Consider the following 21,498-nt stretch of genomic DNA (forward strand, 5'->3'; position numbering starts at 1 on the left):
GGAGTAGGAGTGCGCGAAAGGGCTGCGGCCGCGGGGGGGGGGGGGGGGGGGGTTGTTTTTTTTTTACATGGACTGTCCTCTCCGGGCCCGCCTCCTTGCCCGCCTCTTACCCTTATGCAGGACGGCGTTGGCAGGCTTGTTGCCGGCCAGAGATTCCTTGGACAAGTGCTGGTGGCTCTCGGCCAGACACTCCACCTCGGCAAAGCGGGTGTTGAGGGCCATGGCCGGGTGGCTGGGATCCTGCGTCATGTTCAGGTAGGCGGCTCGGCGCAACTGCTCCTCGATCACCAGGGCCTGCTCCAGGAGCTGCAGAGAGGGAGGAAGGAAGCGGTGAGGAGAGGGGCCCAGGGGAGGGGTTTGGAACAGCAGCCGGGCCAGAGGAGACCTGCAGGGGGGCCTGGTTTTCTGCAGCACTGTGTCAGGACCCACAGCAACAACGGAGTACACACTTTGCCGGAAAGGTTATACTTTTATTGAAGCCATGGATGCATGAACACAGATACTGTTAGGAATAACGGGTCAGCTATCTGCATATAGGGTTATAGTACATTCAAAGCAGCAATGCCCAATGGGGTCGGTTCCCGCGCGCGCCAGGAGGCTTGAGAATCAACCGTCCCCTAAACCAAAACAGGTACGAGCTTCCCACGGCCCGCCCTGACGTAGTCAAAGCTAAAGCTAAGCAATCTCCCCAGCTACTCCTCCTGTGGCCTTGAAAGATACATGGTGCGTTACAGCTGCAATTAAGCGCAAGGAAAGGTATGCGCATGCGTGAAGACAAGAACTGGAAACTCTTTGGCAGCTTGCTGACACACTGATTCATTTAGTCAGCTCCCAGGAAAGAGCCACCAAAACGATCAGGAGGCTACAGCAACTGCCCTGTGAGGACTGGTTAAAACACTCAGGGCTTGTTTAGCTTAGAAAAGAGGCGAGTATGATAAGGAGGTCTATAAAATTACGCATTTCCCATAGTACTATCCTCTCCCGTAGTAATAGGACCCAGAGTCATCCACTGAACACTAGTTGGATCAGACCAGGGGTCCATCTGGTCCAGATGCATTTCCCATAGTACTGTCCTCTCCCGTTGTAATAGGACCCAGAGTCACCCACTGAACACTAGTTGGATCAGACCACTGAAGGTCCATCTTGTCCAGCCTCCTGTCTCACACAGTGGCCAACCAGTTCCTCTTGTGGTCCAGCAACAGGGCACAGAGGCCAAGGCCTTCCCTGACAAGGACATCAAAAGGACCCTGCTGGATCTGACTAGTGGTCCATCTAGTCCAGCATCCGGTCTCACACAGCGGCCAACCAGTTCCTTTGGAGGGTCAGCAACAGTACAAAGAGGCTGAGGCCTTCCCCTGACATTGCCTCCTGCCATTGCAATTCAGAGGTTGACTAACTCTGAATGTGGAGGTCCAATAGGTAAAACGTATCCTAGCACAGTGAGAAGAGACCTCCTGGATCAGACCAGTGGTCCCCCTAGTTCAGCATCCTGTCTCCTGTTCCTCTGGAGGGCCAACAGCAGGGCATAGAAGGTGAGGCTTTTCCCTGAGGTTGCCTCCTGGCTCTGGCATTCAGAGGTTGACTGCCTTTGAATTGCCCCTTTAGTCACCATGGCTGGTAGCCACTGATAGACGTCCTCTATGAATCTGTCTAATCCTTGTAAAGCCATCCATGACAGTGGTCTAGTGTGAGCTAGCTCCGTTTTTTAGCCTCCAGCTCACACATTTTTGTCTTAGCTCAGGAAGGAGGGCTCCAGAGCAACCTAATTGATGCAGTAGACAAATCGCTCGCTCACAACTTTAAGGCCAGTAGCTCACAACGTAGGATTTTTGCTCACAAGACTCCACATCTTAGAGGGAGCACTGGTTATCACTCCATCCTCTGGCAGTGAATTCCACATTTTAATCACTACATGCGCAAAGAAGTATTTCCTTTTGTCCGCCCTGAATCGACTGACGGTTGGGAGAGGGAGAAAGCTGAAAGCTGAATTCAGGACAGAAAAAAAGAAGTACTTCTTCACACCGTGCACAGTTCGGTTGTGGGGCTTGCTGCTACAGGATGTGGGGATGGCCACAACTTGGAAGGCTTTAAAAGAAGAATGGGCAAATTCATGGAGAATGGGGCTATCAAGGGCTACTTTTAGATAGTCTTGTTTTTAGATAGGCTATTAATTGTGATGTACTTTTAATATTTTGTACTGTTTTTATTGTTTTATTAGCTATATGCCTGTTAGCCGCCCTGAGCCTCCGGGGAGGGCGGGAAAAAAATGTAATAAATAAATAAATAAATGACGTGTATCTACCTACTCCCTCCAGGGTTGGATGCTGGGGAGCACGGGAAGGAGGGTGCAGTTGCCGCCACCCTGCTCGTGGGCTCCCTAAAGGCAGCCGGGGGGCCCTTGCGTGAACAGGATGCTGTCTCCGCCCCCCTCTAGCTTTACAGAATTTCCCAGGCACGTTCACACTTTTATTTTGATGGTCATATGAGTGGGAAATCTGTTTTTCAAAGCAGAGGTTCTCAGAGTGCTGAACTCCGTGCCGCACACTGTGCTTGGGCAGTGCGATTGTGGGAACATGCGATACACACAGGGCCGGCCCCAGCTTATTTTGCACCCTAGGCGCCCCCCCCCACCATTTTTCAAAAATAAATGCATTTTAGGAAGAATGAAAAACACAAATAATCAAGAAACTTCCAGAGTACGGGGCCGGGTTCAGTTTGGCGCCCCTAAGGGCCGTCCCGCTCTAGGCGATTGCCTAGTTCGCCTAGTGAGTGAGCCGGCCCTGGATACACAGTGTACATGGCTTGCACGGTCAGGTCTACTGGGGATTACTCCGAAGGCTGCCGACTCAAGTTGGTCATGATGACTGTCCTGCCCAGTTATGCTCAAAACGAAGTTTTAAAATGCAGGAGGCAAGCCTTCGTGTTACAAAGCGGAAGCGGTGCTTGACTTCTGAGAACGCGGCCCCGCCCCAGTCCCTTCGCCGTCCTCACCCGCCCTCCTTACCTTGAACCTCCTGGCCAGGAACTTGTTCTTCATCTCCAAGAAGTTGCCCTTGTTGGCTTCTGTCTTGAAGGGCTCGTTGATGATGGCAAACTGGTTGTCATTCTGGATATCCTGCCAGCGGGCATAGCCGTGGCTGCACAGCAACAGCGGGCATTAAGGAATCTCCACGGCTGGAGCAAAGAGCCTGCTGCTTTCCCCCCCAGGAGGGCACACAGAAAGCATCTTAGGCTGAGAGACATCGTTGTCTCCTCTACCACACAGCAAGGGACTGCCTGGGACAGGGGTGTCGAACTCATTTGTTATGAGAGCCGGATCTGACATAAATGAGACCTTGTTGGGCCGGGCCGTGTGTGTCATAAAAGGTAATGCCAGGGAGCGGAGATATAAACTTCATAAAGGACACAGACACAAAGGGTTTTTTAAACTTAAAATAAAAACATGCTTAGAACATTAGCCCTCTTGCAATATTCTGTTTATTTAACAGTGTCTGAAAACTGACACCTCTTGCTCTGGATTATTGCATCAAAATGTCTGTGCTGTTGCAATCTTGAGTATGCTGTTCAGGTGTGTATCTGTAAGCTGCAAACCTACGATGACGCAGCAGCAGCAGAACTGGAAGAAGAAGCAGAAGACAGCCGGTTCCACTGCGGGCCTGATGGAAGCCCTCTGGGGGCCTGATCTGGCCCCTGGGCTGCATGTTTGACACCCCTGGTCTAGGATAATCAACAGAGGGGTTCTTTCCTGCCTTTAGGATCTACACTCCCCCCTCCCCTGTAAGCTGTAAGCACCAATTCCTGTTTCAGGTGTGGGGAGGTCACAAATTAAGTTGCATTCTACTGAACCGGACCCATCGTCCGTTAGGGTCATTTCTGTCTACTCTGGCTGAAGTTGGCTCTCCAAGATCTCAAGCAGAAGTCTTTCACATCACCAGCTGCTTGATATTTTTATCTGGAGATGCCAGAGGCTGAATCTGGCACCTTCTACGTGCCAAGCCGATGCTCTGCCACCCATCCCAGTCATTTGCATGCAGCAGAATCTGCTCTCCCCACTTGGCCACAGATACAGAGTGGGGAAGAGAGAGAGAGAGAGAGAGAGAGAGAGAGACCCTCCCCTCTACCTCGAGGGCACGAGCGGGTCAAAAAGGATACAGGACGATGCCAGCCAGTAGCCAGTAGTCATGCCGGCGGTGCCAGATCTCGTTAAGCTTACTGGAGGAGATGGCAGCTCTCTCCTCATTCTGCCACAGGGTGTGAAGTTCTAAAAGGTCCAGAGGAACAAAGACGGACAGAAGAGACGTCCAAAGTTAAGCTCCTCAGTTCCGCACTCGGAGCGAGCGAGCGAGCATCTCTCGTTTCAAGCAGTCGGAGTGACACCCACGTGACCGTGGCACTCACAACGCATCCTCTCAGCTGGGCAACACAGACACACACACACGCAAAGCACACACCGCCGGCTTCCTTCCCTTGATGGCCAAAACAGGCTGCCGTGACTTGTGCAGGCGCAACACTCCCACTGTCCCAGGGCTGCATGAGCGCATCTGCCATCGTGCCTCCCGGCGCCGTGATGCCTCACCTGTGAAGCCGCCGTCGGCGATGTTGAACATGAAGCGGGGCTTCTCCGCCTTGTCGTCTCTCTTGCCGTTGTTCCGGTTGTCGTCTTTGATGCTGCTGGCTTTGGGCTCTTTCCCCGGCTCCCTCTCGGGTTTTGCCTCTTCTTTTAAAAGGGATGGTTAAAACAGGAAGGTGGGCAAGAGGAACCGGCCCCAAGTTCCCTGTGTCCCCTGCCGGACAATTCTCCCTCCCCCCCAAGTTCTTCTACCTCCCTCCCCTCCTGCGCCTCCGACCACACAGACGGCCACGTGGAATCATCCCGCAAAGGTCTACCAGAGGTAGAGGAGAGACCGCCTCTCCTTTTGCTCTTTCCAAACAGCTCCTGCTCACCCCTTGGCCCATTCGACCCCTCTCGGAAGCCAAGTCAAAGGACCCCGAATGTCTCCAGAAGCTGCCCAGACCAAGTCCCCCAAATGCTCATTTTCTGCAAAGAGCCCCCGGCCAAGTCATCCTGCCAGGCGGATTTCCGGCCACCGCAGGCCCGGGTTACCTTTCTTCACCTCCTGCATCTCCCCTTCAGCCTTTTCCTTGCTCTCCTCGCTCTCAGCAGGTTTCTCATCAGCCGCCAGTTTCTCCGAATCAGCTTCTAGAACTTTGGTAAGGACAGGGACAGTGTAAAGTCAGGTGTAAAGTCAGACACAGCTGAGAGCCTCACACTGCAATGAAACCTTAGCAAGCCTGCACTAGAGACCCGAGGTGCTGAGGAGGTCGTGTTGGGGTGCAGGGACCTGCCGCAGCAATCTTGACAGCATCTTTCTTTGATTTGCCTGGTCAGAGGAAAGCCAAGTGTCTGGCCCTCTTGAGAAACCAGGACAATGAAATTGCTGAGCGGTTGGGTTAGAACAGATAAAAGGAAGTCCTTCTTCACCCAAAGAGTGATTAACACATGGAATTCACTGCCACAGGAAGTGGTGGTGGCTACAAGCATGGACGGCATCAAAAGGGAATTAGATAAGCATATGGAGCAGAGGTCCATCATGGGCTATTAGCCACAAGGTATAGATACGGGCTCTGGGGCAAGTGATGCTCTGTCTTCTTGGTGCTTGGGCACCTGGTATTTCTGGCCACTGTGTGATACAGTGTTGGACTGGATGGGCCTTTGGCCTGATCCAACATTGGCGTCTCTTATGTTCTTATGAGCGATTTGGCTGCTGCATAAATTAGTTTGCTCTGGAACCCTCCTTCCTGAGCTAAGACAAAAATGTGTGAGCTGGAGGCCAGAAAACTGTGAGCTAGCTCACACTCACTCAGCTTAGAGGGAACACTGATTCTGACCACTGTAGGTGCAGCCTTCTGTATTGCTCACAGAACGCCACCGTGACGAGGCCGATCAAGACTGCAAACGCCACTGACCTCGCATTTCTCCAACACAAGGCCAACTGGACACACGCCCTTTAAAAGAAAACAATCTCTTTCCTAGAAACCATCACCTGATTTCTCTCTCTCTTCCTTGACAGCGGGCTCCGCTTCCGGCTCCTTCTCTCCCAAGGCCATCGATCCCTCTTCTTCGGGTTTCTTGGATGGTTCCAGCTCTGTCTTCTCCCCCGGGAAGGTGCTGGAAATGGGCTGCTCGGGACCTGAAGGCTAGGAAACGCGAAGCAAAGGGACACGGGCAGACGGCCATTAGAGACGGGTGCTCACAGGACACAACTGGGTCAAGGCTGGTGGGGCTCAAGGAGAGCTGCCTGGTGGCCTTCGTAAGGGCAGGAAGGCAGGATACAATTTTTGCAAATAATAGACAAGTAAGTAAGGACGAGTTGTCCATTAGGGAAATGCTTGGCACACACACAAGGCCCCAGTTTGGGAGACGGTCCTGTGGCTGCTAAGCTCTCTTAGGAAGAAGGAGGAGAAGGAGAATGGATTTCTACCCCGCCCTTTACTTGGGAGTCTCAGAACGGCTTATAAACTCCTTTCCCTTCCCCTTCCCACAAGAGACACAACAGGTGGGGCTGAGAGAGCTCTCTCAAGGACTGCCCTTTCAAGGACAGCTCTTGTCAGAACTATGGCTTGCCCAAGGTCATCCAACAGGTGCAAGTGGAGGAGTGGGGAATCAAACCCGGTTCTCCCGGATTAGAGTCCGCGCACTTAACCACTACACCAAACTGGCTCTCTTAAGATAAGCAACCCTTTGCGCCAACAGCTCATCACTAGACATTCTGCCTGGCTCAAAAATGCTTGGCAGGGGACATGACAGCATTAAAGGGCCGCGAAGGTCCTTCTGTGGTGGTATCTTCACCGCCAGCAGGTGGCGCTATTGCTTCACACAACTCAAGAATTAAAATGTGATTTTTATCACGTACGTTTTAAGTGGTTAGCTACCTCGGTGGTCCTTGTCAGGGCAGAAAGGCGGGATACAAACTTTGTAAAGTAAATAAATATAACAATGATCTGATTTTAAGCTGGCAAGGCCCCTTAGAAAAGGAAACAGAAGGCGAGGAGGAGGGTAGGGGCCCCTGGCACACCCCATATCAGAAGAAGAAGAAGAACACGAAGAAGAAGAGGAGGAGGAGGAGCAGGAGGAGATTGGATTTATACCCCGCCTTTCACTACCCAAAGGTGTCTCAAAGCGGCTTACAAACTCCTTTCCCCTCCCCACAACAGACACCTGGTGAGACAGGTGGGGCTGAGAGAGCTCCGACAGAAACGGCTCTTTTTCAAGAACAGCTCTGAGAGAACTGTGGCTTGCCCAAGGTCATCCAGCAGGTGCGAGTGGAGGAGTGGGAAATCAAACCCGGTTCTCCCAGATTAGAGTCCTCCGCGCACTTAGCCACGACACCAAACTGGGTGCCTTCATTACTTTTCCTTTCAAAGACTTCCCCTGAGTCAGGATTCCCCACAAAGCGCCCCTGCAAGACTGCCCCTCCCTCTCCTGTGAGGCTGTGTGGATGAGATCCTCCCTGCAGAAGCACCAACCTCTGTTTCCATTTTCACGCTCTTGGCTTCCTTCTCTGGTTTCTCATCTTTGGCCTCCGTCTCCTCCTTGTCTGCCAGGACTCCCCCGTCCCCTTTGTCGCTTGGAGCTGGGGTAGCTGGTGAGATGGATAATCGGTCCTGGGAATACTCATAATTCCTTTCCTTCTCCAAATACACATGTCCCTACAATCTGATATACCTTCTGGACCACTTCACAACTGAACTGAACCAGAGCCATTCCCAATTAATAACTGTTTAACATATTAACAAACCCAAATTTTGGTCTGTTTTACACATGTGCTAATAGAAGAAGAAGAGAAGAAGAAGAGATTGGATTTACACCCCGCCCTTCACTACTCAAAGGAGTCTCAGAGCAGCTCACAATCTCCTTTCCCTTCCCTTCCCCACAACGGACACCCTGTGAGGGAGGCGGGGCTGAGAGAGCTCTGAGAGAAACTGCTTGTGCGAGCACAGCCCTGAGGGAACTTGTGACTGACCCAAAGTCACACCAGCAGCTGCAAGTGGAGGAGGGGGGAATCGAACCCAGTTCTCCCAGATTAGAGTCTGCACACTTAACCACAGTGTGGGCTGCCACTTCATTACGTACAGGTGGCCTAAATTCAGGGTTCACATACACGGACACATACAAATGTAAAGTTACTCCAACTGGGTGGCACAATTCAGATCCCCTGAACACTGGCACTAACTTGGAGCAATCTAATCTCTGTAACCATTCCTAATTCTTACCGAGAGGGCAGTTTAGAAATCCTAATAACTAAAAGCCTCTGCAACAACTTTCCCATACCCAGCTGGCTTGAATTTAAGCCTCCTAGAGATGGATTCTGGTCTGTGATGAAAAGTTATTTGAAATATAGGATGCCACGGCCCGGGACCCTCCATGGGCCCCCATGTCCCCCAGATGCATACCTGGCTTGGAGGTGCAGGGAGTGTTGGTGCAGCTAGGGTCCGGGGTGGTGGTGGAGGTTTTGATGGTGGGGGACGACGCTCGGGAGGACTTCTTGGAGTCGGCACTGGGGTCGGGCATCAACTCCGGCATGCTCCACCGCCCGTTGATATGCTCAAACTCTTGCACCTGCCCACACAAAAGAGACGTTCCTCTGTGAGCAACACATTTTGGCTGCGATGACAGGAACGAGGGTGGCGAAAGAACAACCCACGGCAAAAGGGGTGGGAAAGCGCACCCCCTGCTGTCTCCGTCTTGCTTCTCTCCGAGGGACCCTTCAGCCCAGAGGTCATTTCAGGGGGGGATCGCGGGGGATCCCAGTTCCCCCGGGTGAGGTACGGGGGGGCAGGGCACATGACGAAGCCCCGCCCCCTGCTTCCGGCCGCCCCGCTTCCGGCCCTCATTCAGCCAGGAGGAGGCAGGAGAAGAGGGAGGGTAAGTTGCTTCCTCCCTGCCTCTCCCCATCCCTGCCTGCCTGGGGCCAGAGAGGGCCTTTGCGGGGCTTCCTCGCACTCCCGCCGGCCTTGCAGGTCCACCGCCGGGCCCCTCATGGGGCTTGGCAGTGGAGCTGCAAGGCCACCGCCGGCGGCCGGGACCGTTGGGGGCGGGGTGTGTGGCCATATGACACACTTCCGGTGATGGCAGGGGTGTGTGGCATATGCTAATGAGTTATGCTAATGAGTTCCCCTAGCTCTTTTTCTACGAAAAATCCCAGCGGCCCACACAAGCATGCAGCGCTCCAAAATATACAACTTCTACCCGGGAACTCAGATTGCAGGGGAGGGGGGGGGGCTCTTGACTGTCCCACCAATCTGAGGGGCGGCAGCTTCAGGACGGACAAAAAGGAAATGCGGCTTTACACAGAGAGTGATTGAAAGGTGGGATTCGCTGCCAGGGGATGCATTGAAGGAGAAGAGTTGCTTTTTATACCCCCGCCCTTCACTGCCCAAAGGTGTCTCAGAGCGGCTGACAATCACCTTTCCCTTCCCCCTCCCCACAACAGACACCCCCTGTGGGGTAGGTGGGGCTGAGAGAGCTGGGACTGACCCAAGGTCACCCGGCTGGCTTCATGTGGAAGAGGAGTGGGGGAATCAAACCCGGTTCTCCAGATTAGAGTCCAGCGCTCTTAACCGCTACACCAAGTTGGCTCTTGATGGCCACGGGAATAGACAGCTTTAAAAGGGGATTAGATAGGTTCATGGGGGATAAGTCTATCCATGGCTACTAGCCATGGCAACTAAAGGGAACCTCCATGTTCAGAGGCAGTCAGCCTCTGAATCCCAGAGTCAGGAGGCAATATAAAGGGAAGGCCTCGGCCTCTCTGCCCCGTTGTTGGCCATTCAGAGGAACTGGTTGGCCACTGTGTGAGACAAGATGCTGGGACTAGACGGACCCCTGGTCTGATCCAGCAGGTCTCTTCTGGTGTCCTTATTTATTTTATTTATTTATTTAGGTATTTCTACCCCGCCCTACCCCGCAAGCGGGCTCAGGGCGGCTTACAGGGGCATAAGCCCAACATAAAGGGTCTCGGCCTCCGTGCCCTGTTGTTGGCCCTCAGGAGGAGCTAGTTGGCCCCTGTATGAGACGGGATGATGGACTAGAGGGACCCTCCCTGGTCTGATCCAGCAGGGCTCTTCTGATGTTCTTATCAGGGGAAGGCCTCGGTCTCTGTGCCCTGCTGTTGGCCCTCCGGAGGAACTGGCTGGCCACTGTGTGAGACGGGAGGCTGGACTGGAGGGACCCTCACTGGTCTGACCCAGCAGGGCTCTTCTGATGTTCTTATGTTCAATCAAAGACGCTCATCTGGTGGGCACACCAAAGAGGGGCTTTTCGGTGGCAGCCCCACAGTTTTGGAACAAACTCCCCAGGAAGCCCCACTTTCGATCTTCAAGAGGCAGTAGAAAACAATTTTATTTAAGAACGCGTTTGACTAATTTAGTTTTTATTTACTGGCAATCCTGATTGGAAATTTTAAATCATGGTGATTTATATGTATTTTTACCACCATTGCTTACAGTGTAATCCGCCTTGAGTTCTTTAAACACGCAAACAAATTAAATTCTAAATAAATAAATAAATAAATTCTCCGGCACTCCCAAAGGACAATTACTCATACCAAAAAAACCTCTATGGGGACAACTGCCCCGCATTCTCAGGCTTCTCCTCCACCAACCTGAGGGCTGGGATATTATTTGTGGAAACTGGGATTCTAAGGCACTCACGGCTGCCTTCTCCCTTTGCAGAAAAGGCTCTGAATGTCTGCTCGGGCACGTGCTTCCCTACCTTTTTCTTCACCAGAGACATGACGCCTATCCGGGTGAGGACCTGCTGCCTCGACAGCCCTTCGCGGGGCACCCCGTCAGCGAACGTCTCTGAGCCGTCGGCCCCGGGCTCGCAGAGGTGTCTCATGAAGAGGGAGACGTAGGCCCTGAGGAAGCAGAAAAACGACGGCGGAATGAGGACCTAGGCCAAACGGGGGTGGTGGTGGGGGGTGGTATTCACCAATGCACCATGCGGTCCTGATCCACCTACTCCTGCTTTCGGTGCCTGGCAAGCTGCTGCGCTTTGCATTCTGTGGGCCAAGTGTGGGGAAGGAAAAGGAGGGGAGTTCTGCACTCTTTTCACTGGCTTACAATTTTGGCCAAATTTTCAGCTGCAGAACTCTAGTGACTGGGGACCCCCGAAGCAGCCAGTAACCCCTCAGACCACTGGAGGAAACCCATGGGAAAGGGAAGGGAAGAGTATTCCACGTGGCTCCCAGATGCACACTGTGGAGGCCCTGGAGTCCTGCGGCTTTTCTCCCTTTCTCACAGTACAAGGACACGTGGGCACTCCATGAAATTGCTGAGCGATCGGGTTAGAACGGAAAAAAGGAAGTCCTTCTCCCAAAGAGTGATTCACACGTGGAATTCTCTGCCACCGGAAGTGGTGAGGGCTACAAGCATGGACGGCTTCAAAAGGGCATTAGATAAGCATATGGAGCAGAGGTCCATCAGTGGTTATTAGCCACAAGGTATAGATAGGGGCTCTGGGGCAAGTGATGCTCTGTCTTCTTGGTGCTTGGGGAGTCAACAGTGGGAGGGCTTCTAGTGTCCTGGCCCCACTGGTGGACCTCCTGGTGGCCCCTGGTATTTCTGGCCACTGTGTGACAGAGTGTTGGACTGGATGGGCCTTTGGCCTGATCCAACACTGGCGTCTCTTATGTTCTTATGAGAGCAGCCTGGCTGCTCCCCTCCCCTCCTTGGTTTTGCCATCAGACTTTCTCGTTCATCTTCACCCAGCAAGCCCCCGGGGTCTCTGTCGCTGTGAGCCAACCTGGAAGAAGCCACACCTTGGGCTCCCCAGTGCAGTGGGTCACGGCTCCCCTCCTCCGAGGGGGTCACTCTGTGTCTGCATGAGAGAGGGGAGGGTCGCCTCTTCACCTCGCCCTCCAGGAAAGACAGACAGGAAGATTTTTTTAGGAGGCAAAGTCAGATGAGTAAGAACCATCATCACTTGGCAAAGAGGGGCCTGGTGTTTGATCCGCCTGCCCTCCGAGAAGGGCTCAAGGGAGTCGGTCGCAACACAGACTGACGGCAACGGACACACGGTGAGGTTGAATTCTGCCCTCCCCACCCCCAAATTCACTTCCATTTTCCTTTGGGGTGGGAGTACACACACAGAGCTGCCTTTATACTGAACTGGACCCTCAGCAATGCTGCCTCTAAGCTGTGGAGTCATGTGAGCAAAAATTCTGCTTTGTGAGCTACTGGCATTAAAGTTGTGAGCCAGCAATTTGGCTACTGCATCAATTAGTTTGCTCTTCTGGCGCCCTCCTTCCTGAGCTAAGACAAGAATGTGTGAGCCGGAGGCTAGAAAACTGTGAGCTAGCTCACACTAACTCAGCTTAGAGGGAACACTGACCCTTAGCCCATCAAAGTCAGTCTGGCCTACTCAGACTGGCAGACTCCAGAGTCTTTTCATCACACCGGTTGCCTGGCCCTTTGAGAGGGAGATGGTGAGGATTGAACCTGGGACCTTCTGCACGCGAGACAGAGGCTTCTTCACGGAGCCGCAGGACTCCCGTCCGGCCTCCCTCTGGCTTCTGAGCAGGTGTGGCTCATTCTTTTTCCGAGCTCATCTTATCTCCAGAATGGCCAGAGAGCCGCTCCTTCAAAATGGAATTCTCGGGCATGCCGTGCCTGCCTATCAGTTCTACGGGATTCATACAACTTCCCGGAAGGAGTCTCACGATGTGTGACTCTAAGTCATGCAAGGTCAGTATTGTCTACTCCAACTGGCAGCAGCATTCTGGGGTCTCGCATCATCCTTTTGACTGAAGATGTCGCCAGGAATTGAACCTGAGACCTTCTGCGTGCTAAGCAGAGGCTTCACGGACTGTGCCACGGCCCCCTCCATCCTTTAGGGAATAAAAATGCATGCTGCCAATCCATGTTCCCTTTAAGCTGTGGAATCTTGTGGGCAAAAATTCTGCTCTGTGAGCTACTGGCATTAAAGTTGTGAGCAAGAGATTTGGCTACTGCATGAGTTGGTTTGCTCTGGAGCCACCTCCTTCCTGAGCGAAGACAAAAAATGTGTGAGCCGGAGGCTAAAAAACTGTGAGCTGGCTCACACTGACTCAGCTTAGAGGAAACACTGCTCCCGCCCCCCCCCCCCCCGCAGCCACCTACTTAAATTCTTTCTCCGTCTTGCCCCGCAAGTCCCGGACCAGCCACTGGGAGGTGAAGGCGTCTTGTGGAGGCATGCCCCAGCGCATGACGGCGTTCAGGAAGGCCTTGCGCTGGCGAGTGTTGAAACCCAGCACCTGGGAGCGAGTAAGCGCTGCCGTTAGCTACTGTGACTAGAAGACCCTGGAGGGTCTGCGGCAGGGCATTGCTGGGGGGGGAGCAGCCATCCTGCCAGGCAACTCACCCACTGCTTGGGGTACGCGCACACGATACAGTGAACCGTTTGGTAACATTCCTCGGCACCACATCGCTGATTCTTCGCGCCTTCCCAAAGAGCTCGTCCCGCTTCCAATCAGACCTGCCCCCCAAAATCCCTCACTTCCCAGCGCCCACTGCACAGACAGGACCCTCGCCCTCTTTGGTAAAACCCTGCCTTGCCGGTAGGGAAGGGGACCCACACCACCCCGCCCCACCCCTTGCCAGCCACCCTGCGGGGGCTGCCCTCTCACCTCGATGTTCCCGCCGACCCGGGCCAGGAGCGGGGGGAGGGGCTTGTCCTTTTCATTCCGGAGCTGCCGTCTGGACTGCCGGCGACCTTGGCGAGCAGAGCGAGAGACGGGGGCTTAGGATCAGATCCCTTCCCACACCGGAGCATTGCTAAAGGCATGGCCGGGTGCCCAGAAAGCCTCCTCCTGGCTTGGCAGGAGAAAGAGCTTGCCGAATCAAAGTCCCCCCCCCCCCATCGTGCTGGCCTGCCTGAGGCCACACACACTCGTCTGGCCCGGGGAAGGCAGGAAGGGAGCCCAGTCCCCTGGCAGGCTCACACCGAGGGCTGGCGGAAATCCCAGACAGCCAAGTGCAGCCCGCCGCTGGGACAGAAAGCAGCCTCTCCTCATGCTCGGCCAGGCCAGCACGAGAGAGCGAGTCCTATTAGAGAGGGGAGGTTAGAGATGTGAAGGCCCGGGGGGGAAAACGGAAAAATTTGGGGGGGAAACGGTTTTTTCCCCGTTTTTTCCTGAAGCCTTTTTTGTTTTTTCCCCGAAAAATTGGAAAAAAGGAAAAAAGGAAAGAGGAAAAAAATTGACTATGGAACGTTTTATTTTAACATGATGACTAAAATATTTTAAGACAAGGTTTGCAAATATTTTCCAAATCATTTCTAAAATATATATATATGGTATCAGATTGATCTAATTTCTGTGCACTGAGGATAAGCAAGTCCTAGGTTACAAACTGAACTCTCCAATGTAAGAACAAGAGGCATTTCTTCCTTTAGGAGGTGCGATTGTCAGAAGAAAATAAAAAGGTTTCAGTTTTGTTTTTGCATGTGGGTGGGTATTCTGTTTGTGATAATTGTTTGGATACACTGTATTTTTAATACGCTAGTTGTGATAATTTCTTGCCAAGTAAAAATGTCCATAGTCATATTTTATGTTCCTAAAGTAACAGAACGACTTTCAATCTGGAAAAGACAAAAGAAATGCTAATTTTTCCGAAAATTTCCGTTTCCCCCCCAAAAAAAACTGGGAAAAACCGGGGTTTTTTCCGAGCTTCAACATTTCCGGAAATTTTACATCTCTAGGGGAGGTGTGATGGAGCAAGGCTGGGGCGGGCCAAGATTCGGGAATGAGCGCACACAGGGCAGGAAAAGGGTTTTCTCTCGCCAGGCCAGGACAGCAAGCCACCTGGAGCGCTTAAGGTAACCCCCTGTTCTCTGCTCGACAGAAGTTCACACGTGCCATGTGGGGAAACTGGGCAGGTGACAGGTGGGACGATAGCCCGAGGCGGGCAAGAGGGTAAGGAAAAGCAGGCCCTCACCTTCCGGCCTCTCGTCAAAATCTTCATCCTCTTCTTCGGAGCCCACCGAATACTCAGACTGATTGTCTGAAACATCACCAGATCAAGCAGGTATTTAATTTGTTTAGTAAAATATTTATATCCTGCCTTCCCTCGTGGTTCTGGGGGCTTACAAGGGTTAAAAACCGTTTCCGGTTAAAGCCAAAATAAAACTGCAAACCGCAAATCTCCACCCCACCCTCTTTAAAAGATGCCTTCCAATGCAAGCCCCCTCCTCAAAAGCCTTGGCAGACAGGAAGGCCTCACGGCGCCTCCTGAAAATTTTCAAGGAGGGAGTCCCCTCTCCTATTCAGGGAGTCCATTCCACAGAGCTGAAACTGCGACGGGAAAAGGGCCAGGCTCTGGTCGAGGCCAGACAAGCCATCCTAATTGGCGGGATAGCCAACAGATGTCTGCCTGATGACTGTAGCTGGCACACAGGGACATACAGAAGGAGACAGTCCTTCAGTTACGCAGCAGTAGACAAGCAACTCTTTCCTACTGGTACAGAGTACAGACAGACGGACACGGCTACCCATCTTGATCTATCTTCAGACACGCAGCCCTCAATTGCTGCCGTTTAAACATCTCTTCAAACCAGCTTGCTGGAGCTGTACTAACCCCACAGGATAATCTTCTGTGCCCACTTCTACAGTAGGTAAAGAGCCCTGACCTGAATGGCCCAAGCTAGCCTGATCTCATTGGATTTCAGAAGCTGAGTGGGGTCAGCCCTGGTTAGTCATTGGAAGGGAGACCACCAAGAACAATTTGCCAGAGGAAAGCAATGGCAAACCCCTTGCCCTTGCAAGAAATTGCTGATGAACTGAGAGAAGAGCAAGAAACCTGAAACCCAGTGCTTACTGGTGATCGCAGATATCCTGTCTAGCCACTCTCTAACCTACATCTTTTCTTAGACAACTCTATACCTCGTGTGAAGATGAACTAGAGAAAAAGGAAAAGCCTTAAAAACCCTACACAGGGTCGCCACCGTAGGTCGGCTGCGTCTTGACGGTCCTTCCCACCACCACTGTAGCAGGAAAAATCAGCGAGACGGGGCAGTTCTGTACAGCAGCCGGAATCGGCTTGGGCGCCTCTCTGTTTGGTTCTCTCCCATAAGGCATGGCAGGAGGCACTACAGTCTGGCGATGCACCCTGCACTCTGGTCTAAAAGAGCTGTTGACATTTCTGAGTTCCAGCCTCGAAGCCAAAACATCTAGATGTGAGGACCCATGGCTCCAAGCTCCTGCCTAGACAGGGAGGGTGTTTTTAACCCAGTAATACAATGAGTCCGGTCAGAGTCTTCTGGTCAGAAAAGGAGGGGTCTGGGTTTCGGTAGAACAATCTGATTTCTTGATTAACAGCTAATCTGGATTCTAAAGGTATTTAACACCCTCCGCCAGCACCGTGGTTAGGTCTTGCCGGAGTGGCCGGAATGCACTCCTAAACAGAGAATAATTCCTAAATTAATAATAAGTGCACTATTTGTTTATAAGCAGGGCTATTTTGGGGCAGGAACGCACAGGAACGGAGTTCCGGCTGGCTCCCAAGTTGGCCACGCCCAGCAGGAACTCATTAGCATAATAGGCCACACCCAACAGCAGAAACTCATTAGGATTGGCTACAACTATGGGTGTGTGGCCTAACATGCAAAAAGCCCTGGGTTTTGACAACAAACAAGGTAAAGAGAATAAGAAGCAAAAGGTGGGTGTGGCTGGATGACCACACTTCTGGTAACATGGGGGTATGACCTAATATGCGAATGAGCTGTGCTGTCAGGGGTGTGGCCTACTATGCTAATGAGTTCCTGCTGTTGGGTATGGCCTATTATGTTAATGAGTCCCTGCTGGGCTTTTTCTACAAAAAGAGCCCTGTTTATAAGTATTGGTTTGTCTGTTCTCTTCTGTAAGATGAATACTGAAACTGGTACTTGCTTGAATCCTCTGCATTATGGGCTTAAATTTTCAATAAATGGCTTTAACCTTGCAACAAATCCCCCCCCCCCAAACTATGGGGTTCCTGCCAGTTTCAACCCCCCCTTCCCCCGTCAAGCCAGGTGGAGATGGGATTCCTAGGAAAAGCTCCTGGACTCTTAATTCCCCCCAACCACCACCAAGGCACTTTGAACCACCCCCACGCCCCCCCCCCCCCGCCCCGCAGTGCTGCTGACCTTGGTCCTCCTGGGCCGCATCGTTGTAGTTGACCTGCTTGCGCACCCGCTTCCCCTTGCCCAGGTTGCGGGCCAAGTCCTCCTGCTGCTGCTCGTAGTGGTGCCGCAGCAGCTTCTCCCAGTAGTCGGGGTCCACGTTCTCTTCTTGCTTGATGATCTCCCTCTCGATCTCCTCGATCTGAGGGGGGGAGGGGCCGGTCAGGGACACACACAAACAGAGGTGCCCGCACCGGCTCCAGCGCTTCAGCCTCTGCCGCCTGGTCTCTCCCCCTCCCTCCCCCTCACCTTGTCTTCCTCCCGGACCACGTACTGCGCCACCTTGAAGGAGCTGAGGTACTCGTTCATGTTCTGGACGTCCGCGTCGTCGGTGGCATCCTGGTTCCGGTCCAGCAGGCGTGCGATGGCTTCATTGTCGTAGTGGATGACGCTGCTGTCCTCCTCTTTGTTCTCCCCTGCGGAGAGGGAGAAGAGGAGGCCGCGGATCAGGGCTGGGGCTTATTTATTTATTTATTGCATTTGTATCCCGCCCATCCCGCAAGCGGGCCTCGGGGCGGGTCACGTAATCTTCAATAATACAGTTAAATTTAATATTCCAAAGATATTTTAGCATGTCTGACTAAGTTCAAAAGATATTAGCGATTTAAGGAAAAATTTATATTCAAGCTTTACTGATGATCGCCTACTCTTGGGTTTTTAGTCAGTAGTGGTTATCTTTTCTTTCTCCCTAATTGTAGTTCCCTTATTTTCTTTTTTAGTTTGTAGTCTAATTAAAAAACGCAATAAAAAATACAGTGAGGTTTAAAACACAATAAAACCTTTACATTATAAACATTTAAAATCAGCAGTTACAGCTGCTGGGGAAAATTCCGACCCATTCATACTGATAAAGAAGAAGAAGAAGAAGAGATTGTATTGATACCCCGCCCTTCACTACCCAAAGGTGTCTCAGAGCGGCTGACAAACTCCTTTCCCTTCCCCTCCCCACAACAGACACCCTGCGGGGTAGGTGAGGCTGAGAGAGCTCTTGACAGAAACTGCTCTTTTTCAAGGACAGCTCTTATCAGAACTACGGCTTGCCCAAGGTCTTCCAGCCAGGTGCAAGTGGAGGAGTGGGGAAACAAACCCGGTTCTCCCAGATTAGAGTCCGCGCACTTAACCACTACACCAAACTGGATATGGCCGGTTGCTGGTAGATGGGTGGCTGGCAGGTAGGAGACAGCAACCTCGGGGGAGGCCATACGCGGACGCCCGCTGCCCGAACCAAAAGCCTGGTGGAAGAGCTCCGTCTTGCAGGCCCTGCAGAACTGAGTGAGATCCCGCAGGGCCCCATGATCTCGATGGGGCGTGTGTTCCACCAGGTGGGGAAACTGCTGCTAAGTTCCCCCAAAGTATGCTGGGACTGGTGGTCAAACGGCCATGGATTTCACCCCTAGTTCAATCCCTGATGGGATAACAGGCTTCTTTGGCACGTTATAATTATTATATGTGAGAAAAGACGGAAAAACCTTCGAAGCCCGAATGGTAGGCAGAAATAGCCAACAAATACACCCTGATTATTATTATTGTTTACAAAATCTGTATGCCGCCTTTCTGCCTTTACAGGAGCCACCGAGGGAGCTAACGATCTAAAATATACACGATAAACCACACTCTAAAACAATTAAAATCAACCCCCCCAAAAAAAAACCTAACACCAATAAAGCAATTAAAACCTGAGTTAAAATACATACAAAACATAAAATTAGCACACACAAAAAAGTCGGTTAGGAAGGAGCGACCACCGAGGGAATGCCAAACGAAAGAAAAAAGTCTTCACCCACTGGCAGGAGATAGCTACAGAAAGGGACAGACGAACCTCCCGGAGGAAGGAGTCTTGGTGCCATGACTGCAATGATTCCATGTTTTGGTGTGTGTGTTCCTTTAAAAGTTTAGCTTGAATGCAGTAATATGAGAGGCGTGATAGAGGGTGACAAGTGTGATTTGATTGGCTGCTGACTGAGAGTGTGGGAGGAGGTGTGCCTGAGAGGATTCTGTGTGTGTTTTGGGAGACTCTGTGATATGAGAGAGACAGGTATGGAAGAGTTTCGAAGAGAGTCTGTGTGACTCTGAGAGGTATGAAGGATTCTGAGTGTGAATAAGACCAACAATTTAGTCTGAGTGACTATAAGAGCTGATTCTATTCAGTGTGAATAAAACCAAGAGACTAGCCTGTGTGGCTATATATATATGAGTGTATAAGCCTGTCAGAGTGGAGTTTGAGAGTTTGTAGCACCAAGCTTTGCCAGTTATATTTACAAGTTCCTTTCTTCAGCAACTGTTCAAAATCACCAGAAACTAATTTTGTTCTTTATTAAATAAATCAATTTTTGTTTAAACGTATCCCAGAAATCGGTACAGTACTTCCTCAGGGCCACATAGTCCTCTGAAAGTGCCCAGACGCTAGGTCATACTACCAAAAGAGAGAGATTTGGATTTTTTAATTCCTGGGGGCAGCAGAAAACGACCAAGTTTGTGTACTCAAAGAGTGTTTAAAGGTAAAATCCATTTCCCCTATAAGCAAGGACGCCACAATGACCAAGAAGGCCCTTCTCTTGGGTCGCCCCCTGCCTAACCTCAGAAGGCGGTGGCATCCAAAGCAGGGCCCTCTGTCTTCTTGGTGCTTGGGGGGGGGGGGCAAGAGTGGGAGGGCTTCTAATGTCCTGGCCCCACTGGTGGACCTCCTGAGGGCACCTGGTATTTCTGGCCACTGTGCGACACAGAGTGTTGGACTGGATGGGCCTTTGGCCTGATCCAACATTGGCATCTCTTATGTTCTTATAAGAGGGAATTGGATAAGCATATGGAGCAGAGGTCCATTAGTGGCTATTAGCCACAAGGTATAGATAGGGGCTCTGGGGCAAGGGATGCTCTGTCTTCTTGGTGCTGGGGGGGAGGTCAACAGTGGGAGGGCTTCTAATGTCCTGGCCCCACTGCTGGACCTCCTGGTGGCACCTGGTATTTCTGGCCACTGTGTGACACAGAGTGTTGGACGGGATGGGCCTTTGGCCTGATCCAACATTAGCGTCTCTTATGTTCTTAAGATGACCGCAGTGGTCTGGCAGGTTCATAAGGGAGCAGGTGGTCCATCAGGTATGTGGGTCTCAAACTGCAGTGCCTGTTTCCCAGGGGCGCCTGCCTCAATGTTCAGCTTCTAGAGTTCCTTGATGCATCACTGTGCCTGGAAGCCCAGGTTGCCACAGAGGCCGGGCACAGTGCACTTGGCTTCTCAGCCCTTTCTGTTGAGAGGCTGACCGCGCAGCAATCGCTCCTGTCTCTGCAACCACGGGGGCTAGACTGCTGCGATGCATTCTACCTAGAGATGTAAAATTTCGGGAAATTTTGAAGCTTGGGAAAAAAACCTGTTTTCCCCCCCATTTTTTTCCGGAAAAAAACGGAAATTTTCGGAAAATTTGAAAAAAAGGCTACATTAGCACTTCTTTTGTCTTTCCTAGTTTGAAAGTCATTCTGTTACTTTAGGAACATAAAATATGACTATGGGCATTTTTACTTGGCATGAAATTATCACAACTAGCACATTAAAAATATAGTGTATCCAAACAGTTATTACAAACAGAATACCCGCCCACATGCAAAAACAAAACTGAAACCTTTTTCTTTTCTCGTGACAATAGCGCCTCCTAAAGGAAGAAATGCATCTTCTTCTTGCATTGGAGAGTTCAGTTTGTAACCTAGGACTTGCTTGTCCTCAGTGCACAGAAATTAGATCAATCTGATACCATATATATATCTTAGAAATGATTTGGAAAATATTTGAACACCTTGTCTTAAAATATTTTATTCATCATGTTAAAATAAAACGTTCCATAATCATTTTTTTTCTTTTCTTTTTTCAATTTTTTTGGAAAAAAACAAAAAAGGCTTCAGAAAAAAAAACGGGGTTTTTCCCGAATTTTCCCGGGTTTTTTTCCGGGCCTTCACATCTCTAATTCTACCGAGGGCTGCTGCCACCCACCCCTTCAAACCACTCCCCACAGCCGCAAAGCCCTCACCTTCGTTTTCGTCCTTGAAGAGCTCCTCGGTGCCGAACTTGAGGATGTCGTCCAGCTCCTGCTTGGACATGCTGCCCGACTTGGAGCCCAGCCCCGGGCGCACCACCAGGTGAGTCAGCATCATCTTGCGCTTGGCCACCTGCGTGATCCGCTCCTCGACCGAGGCCCGTGTCACAAAACGGTAGATCATCACCTTGTTGGCCTGGCCGATGCGATGAGCTCTGCTGAAAGCCTGGGGGGAGGGGGGGTTGGGTGGGGGGAGGAAACGGGGAGAATCAGAGCAGGGTG

General features: G+C 51.6%; 1 protein-coding gene across 1 annotated transcript in view; it reads right to left on the bottom strand.

The window, feature by feature from the left end:
• The window catches only part of LOC107116993 (chromodomain-helicase-DNA-binding protein 3-like), a 41,934-nt gene that overhangs the window by 4,152 nt on the left and 16,284 nt on the right, over positions 1 to 21,498 (bottom strand). The window contains exons 11-25 of the mRNA XM_015419026.1: positions 21,211 to 21,442; positions 17,447 to 17,613; positions 17,162 to 17,339; positions 14,977 to 15,042; positions 13,668 to 13,753; positions 13,162 to 13,295; positions 10,775 to 10,919; positions 8,455 to 8,620; positions 7,528 to 7,643; positions 6,045 to 6,198; positions 5,105 to 5,206; positions 4,577 to 4,717; positions 4,153 to 4,261; positions 3,005 to 3,137; positions 111 to 306 (exon numbers count right to left, since the gene is read on the bottom strand). Coding sequence (XP_015274512.1) covers positions 111 to 306; positions 3,005 to 3,137; positions 4,153 to 4,261; positions 4,577 to 4,717; positions 5,105 to 5,206; positions 6,045 to 6,198; positions 7,528 to 7,643; positions 8,455 to 8,620; positions 10,775 to 10,919; positions 13,162 to 13,295; positions 13,668 to 13,753; positions 14,977 to 15,042; positions 17,162 to 17,339; positions 17,447 to 17,613; positions 21,211 to 21,442 — 2,125 coding nt within the window. The remainder of the gene's footprint in view (positions 1 to 110; positions 307 to 3,004; positions 3,138 to 4,152; positions 4,262 to 4,576; positions 4,718 to 5,104; positions 5,207 to 6,044; positions 6,199 to 7,527; positions 7,644 to 8,454; positions 8,621 to 10,774; positions 10,920 to 13,161; positions 13,296 to 13,667; positions 13,754 to 14,976; positions 15,043 to 17,161; positions 17,340 to 17,446; positions 17,614 to 21,210; positions 21,443 to 21,498) is intronic.

The sequence above is a fragment of the Gekko japonicus genome, unplaced genomic scaffold (genome assembly GCF_001447785.1).
Source record: "Gekko japonicus isolate JY-2015 unplaced genomic scaffold, Gekko_japonicus_V1.1 scaffold4049, whole genome shotgun sequence".
NCBI lineage: Eukaryota > Metazoa > Chordata > Lepidosauria > Squamata > Gekkonidae > Gekko > Gekko japonicus.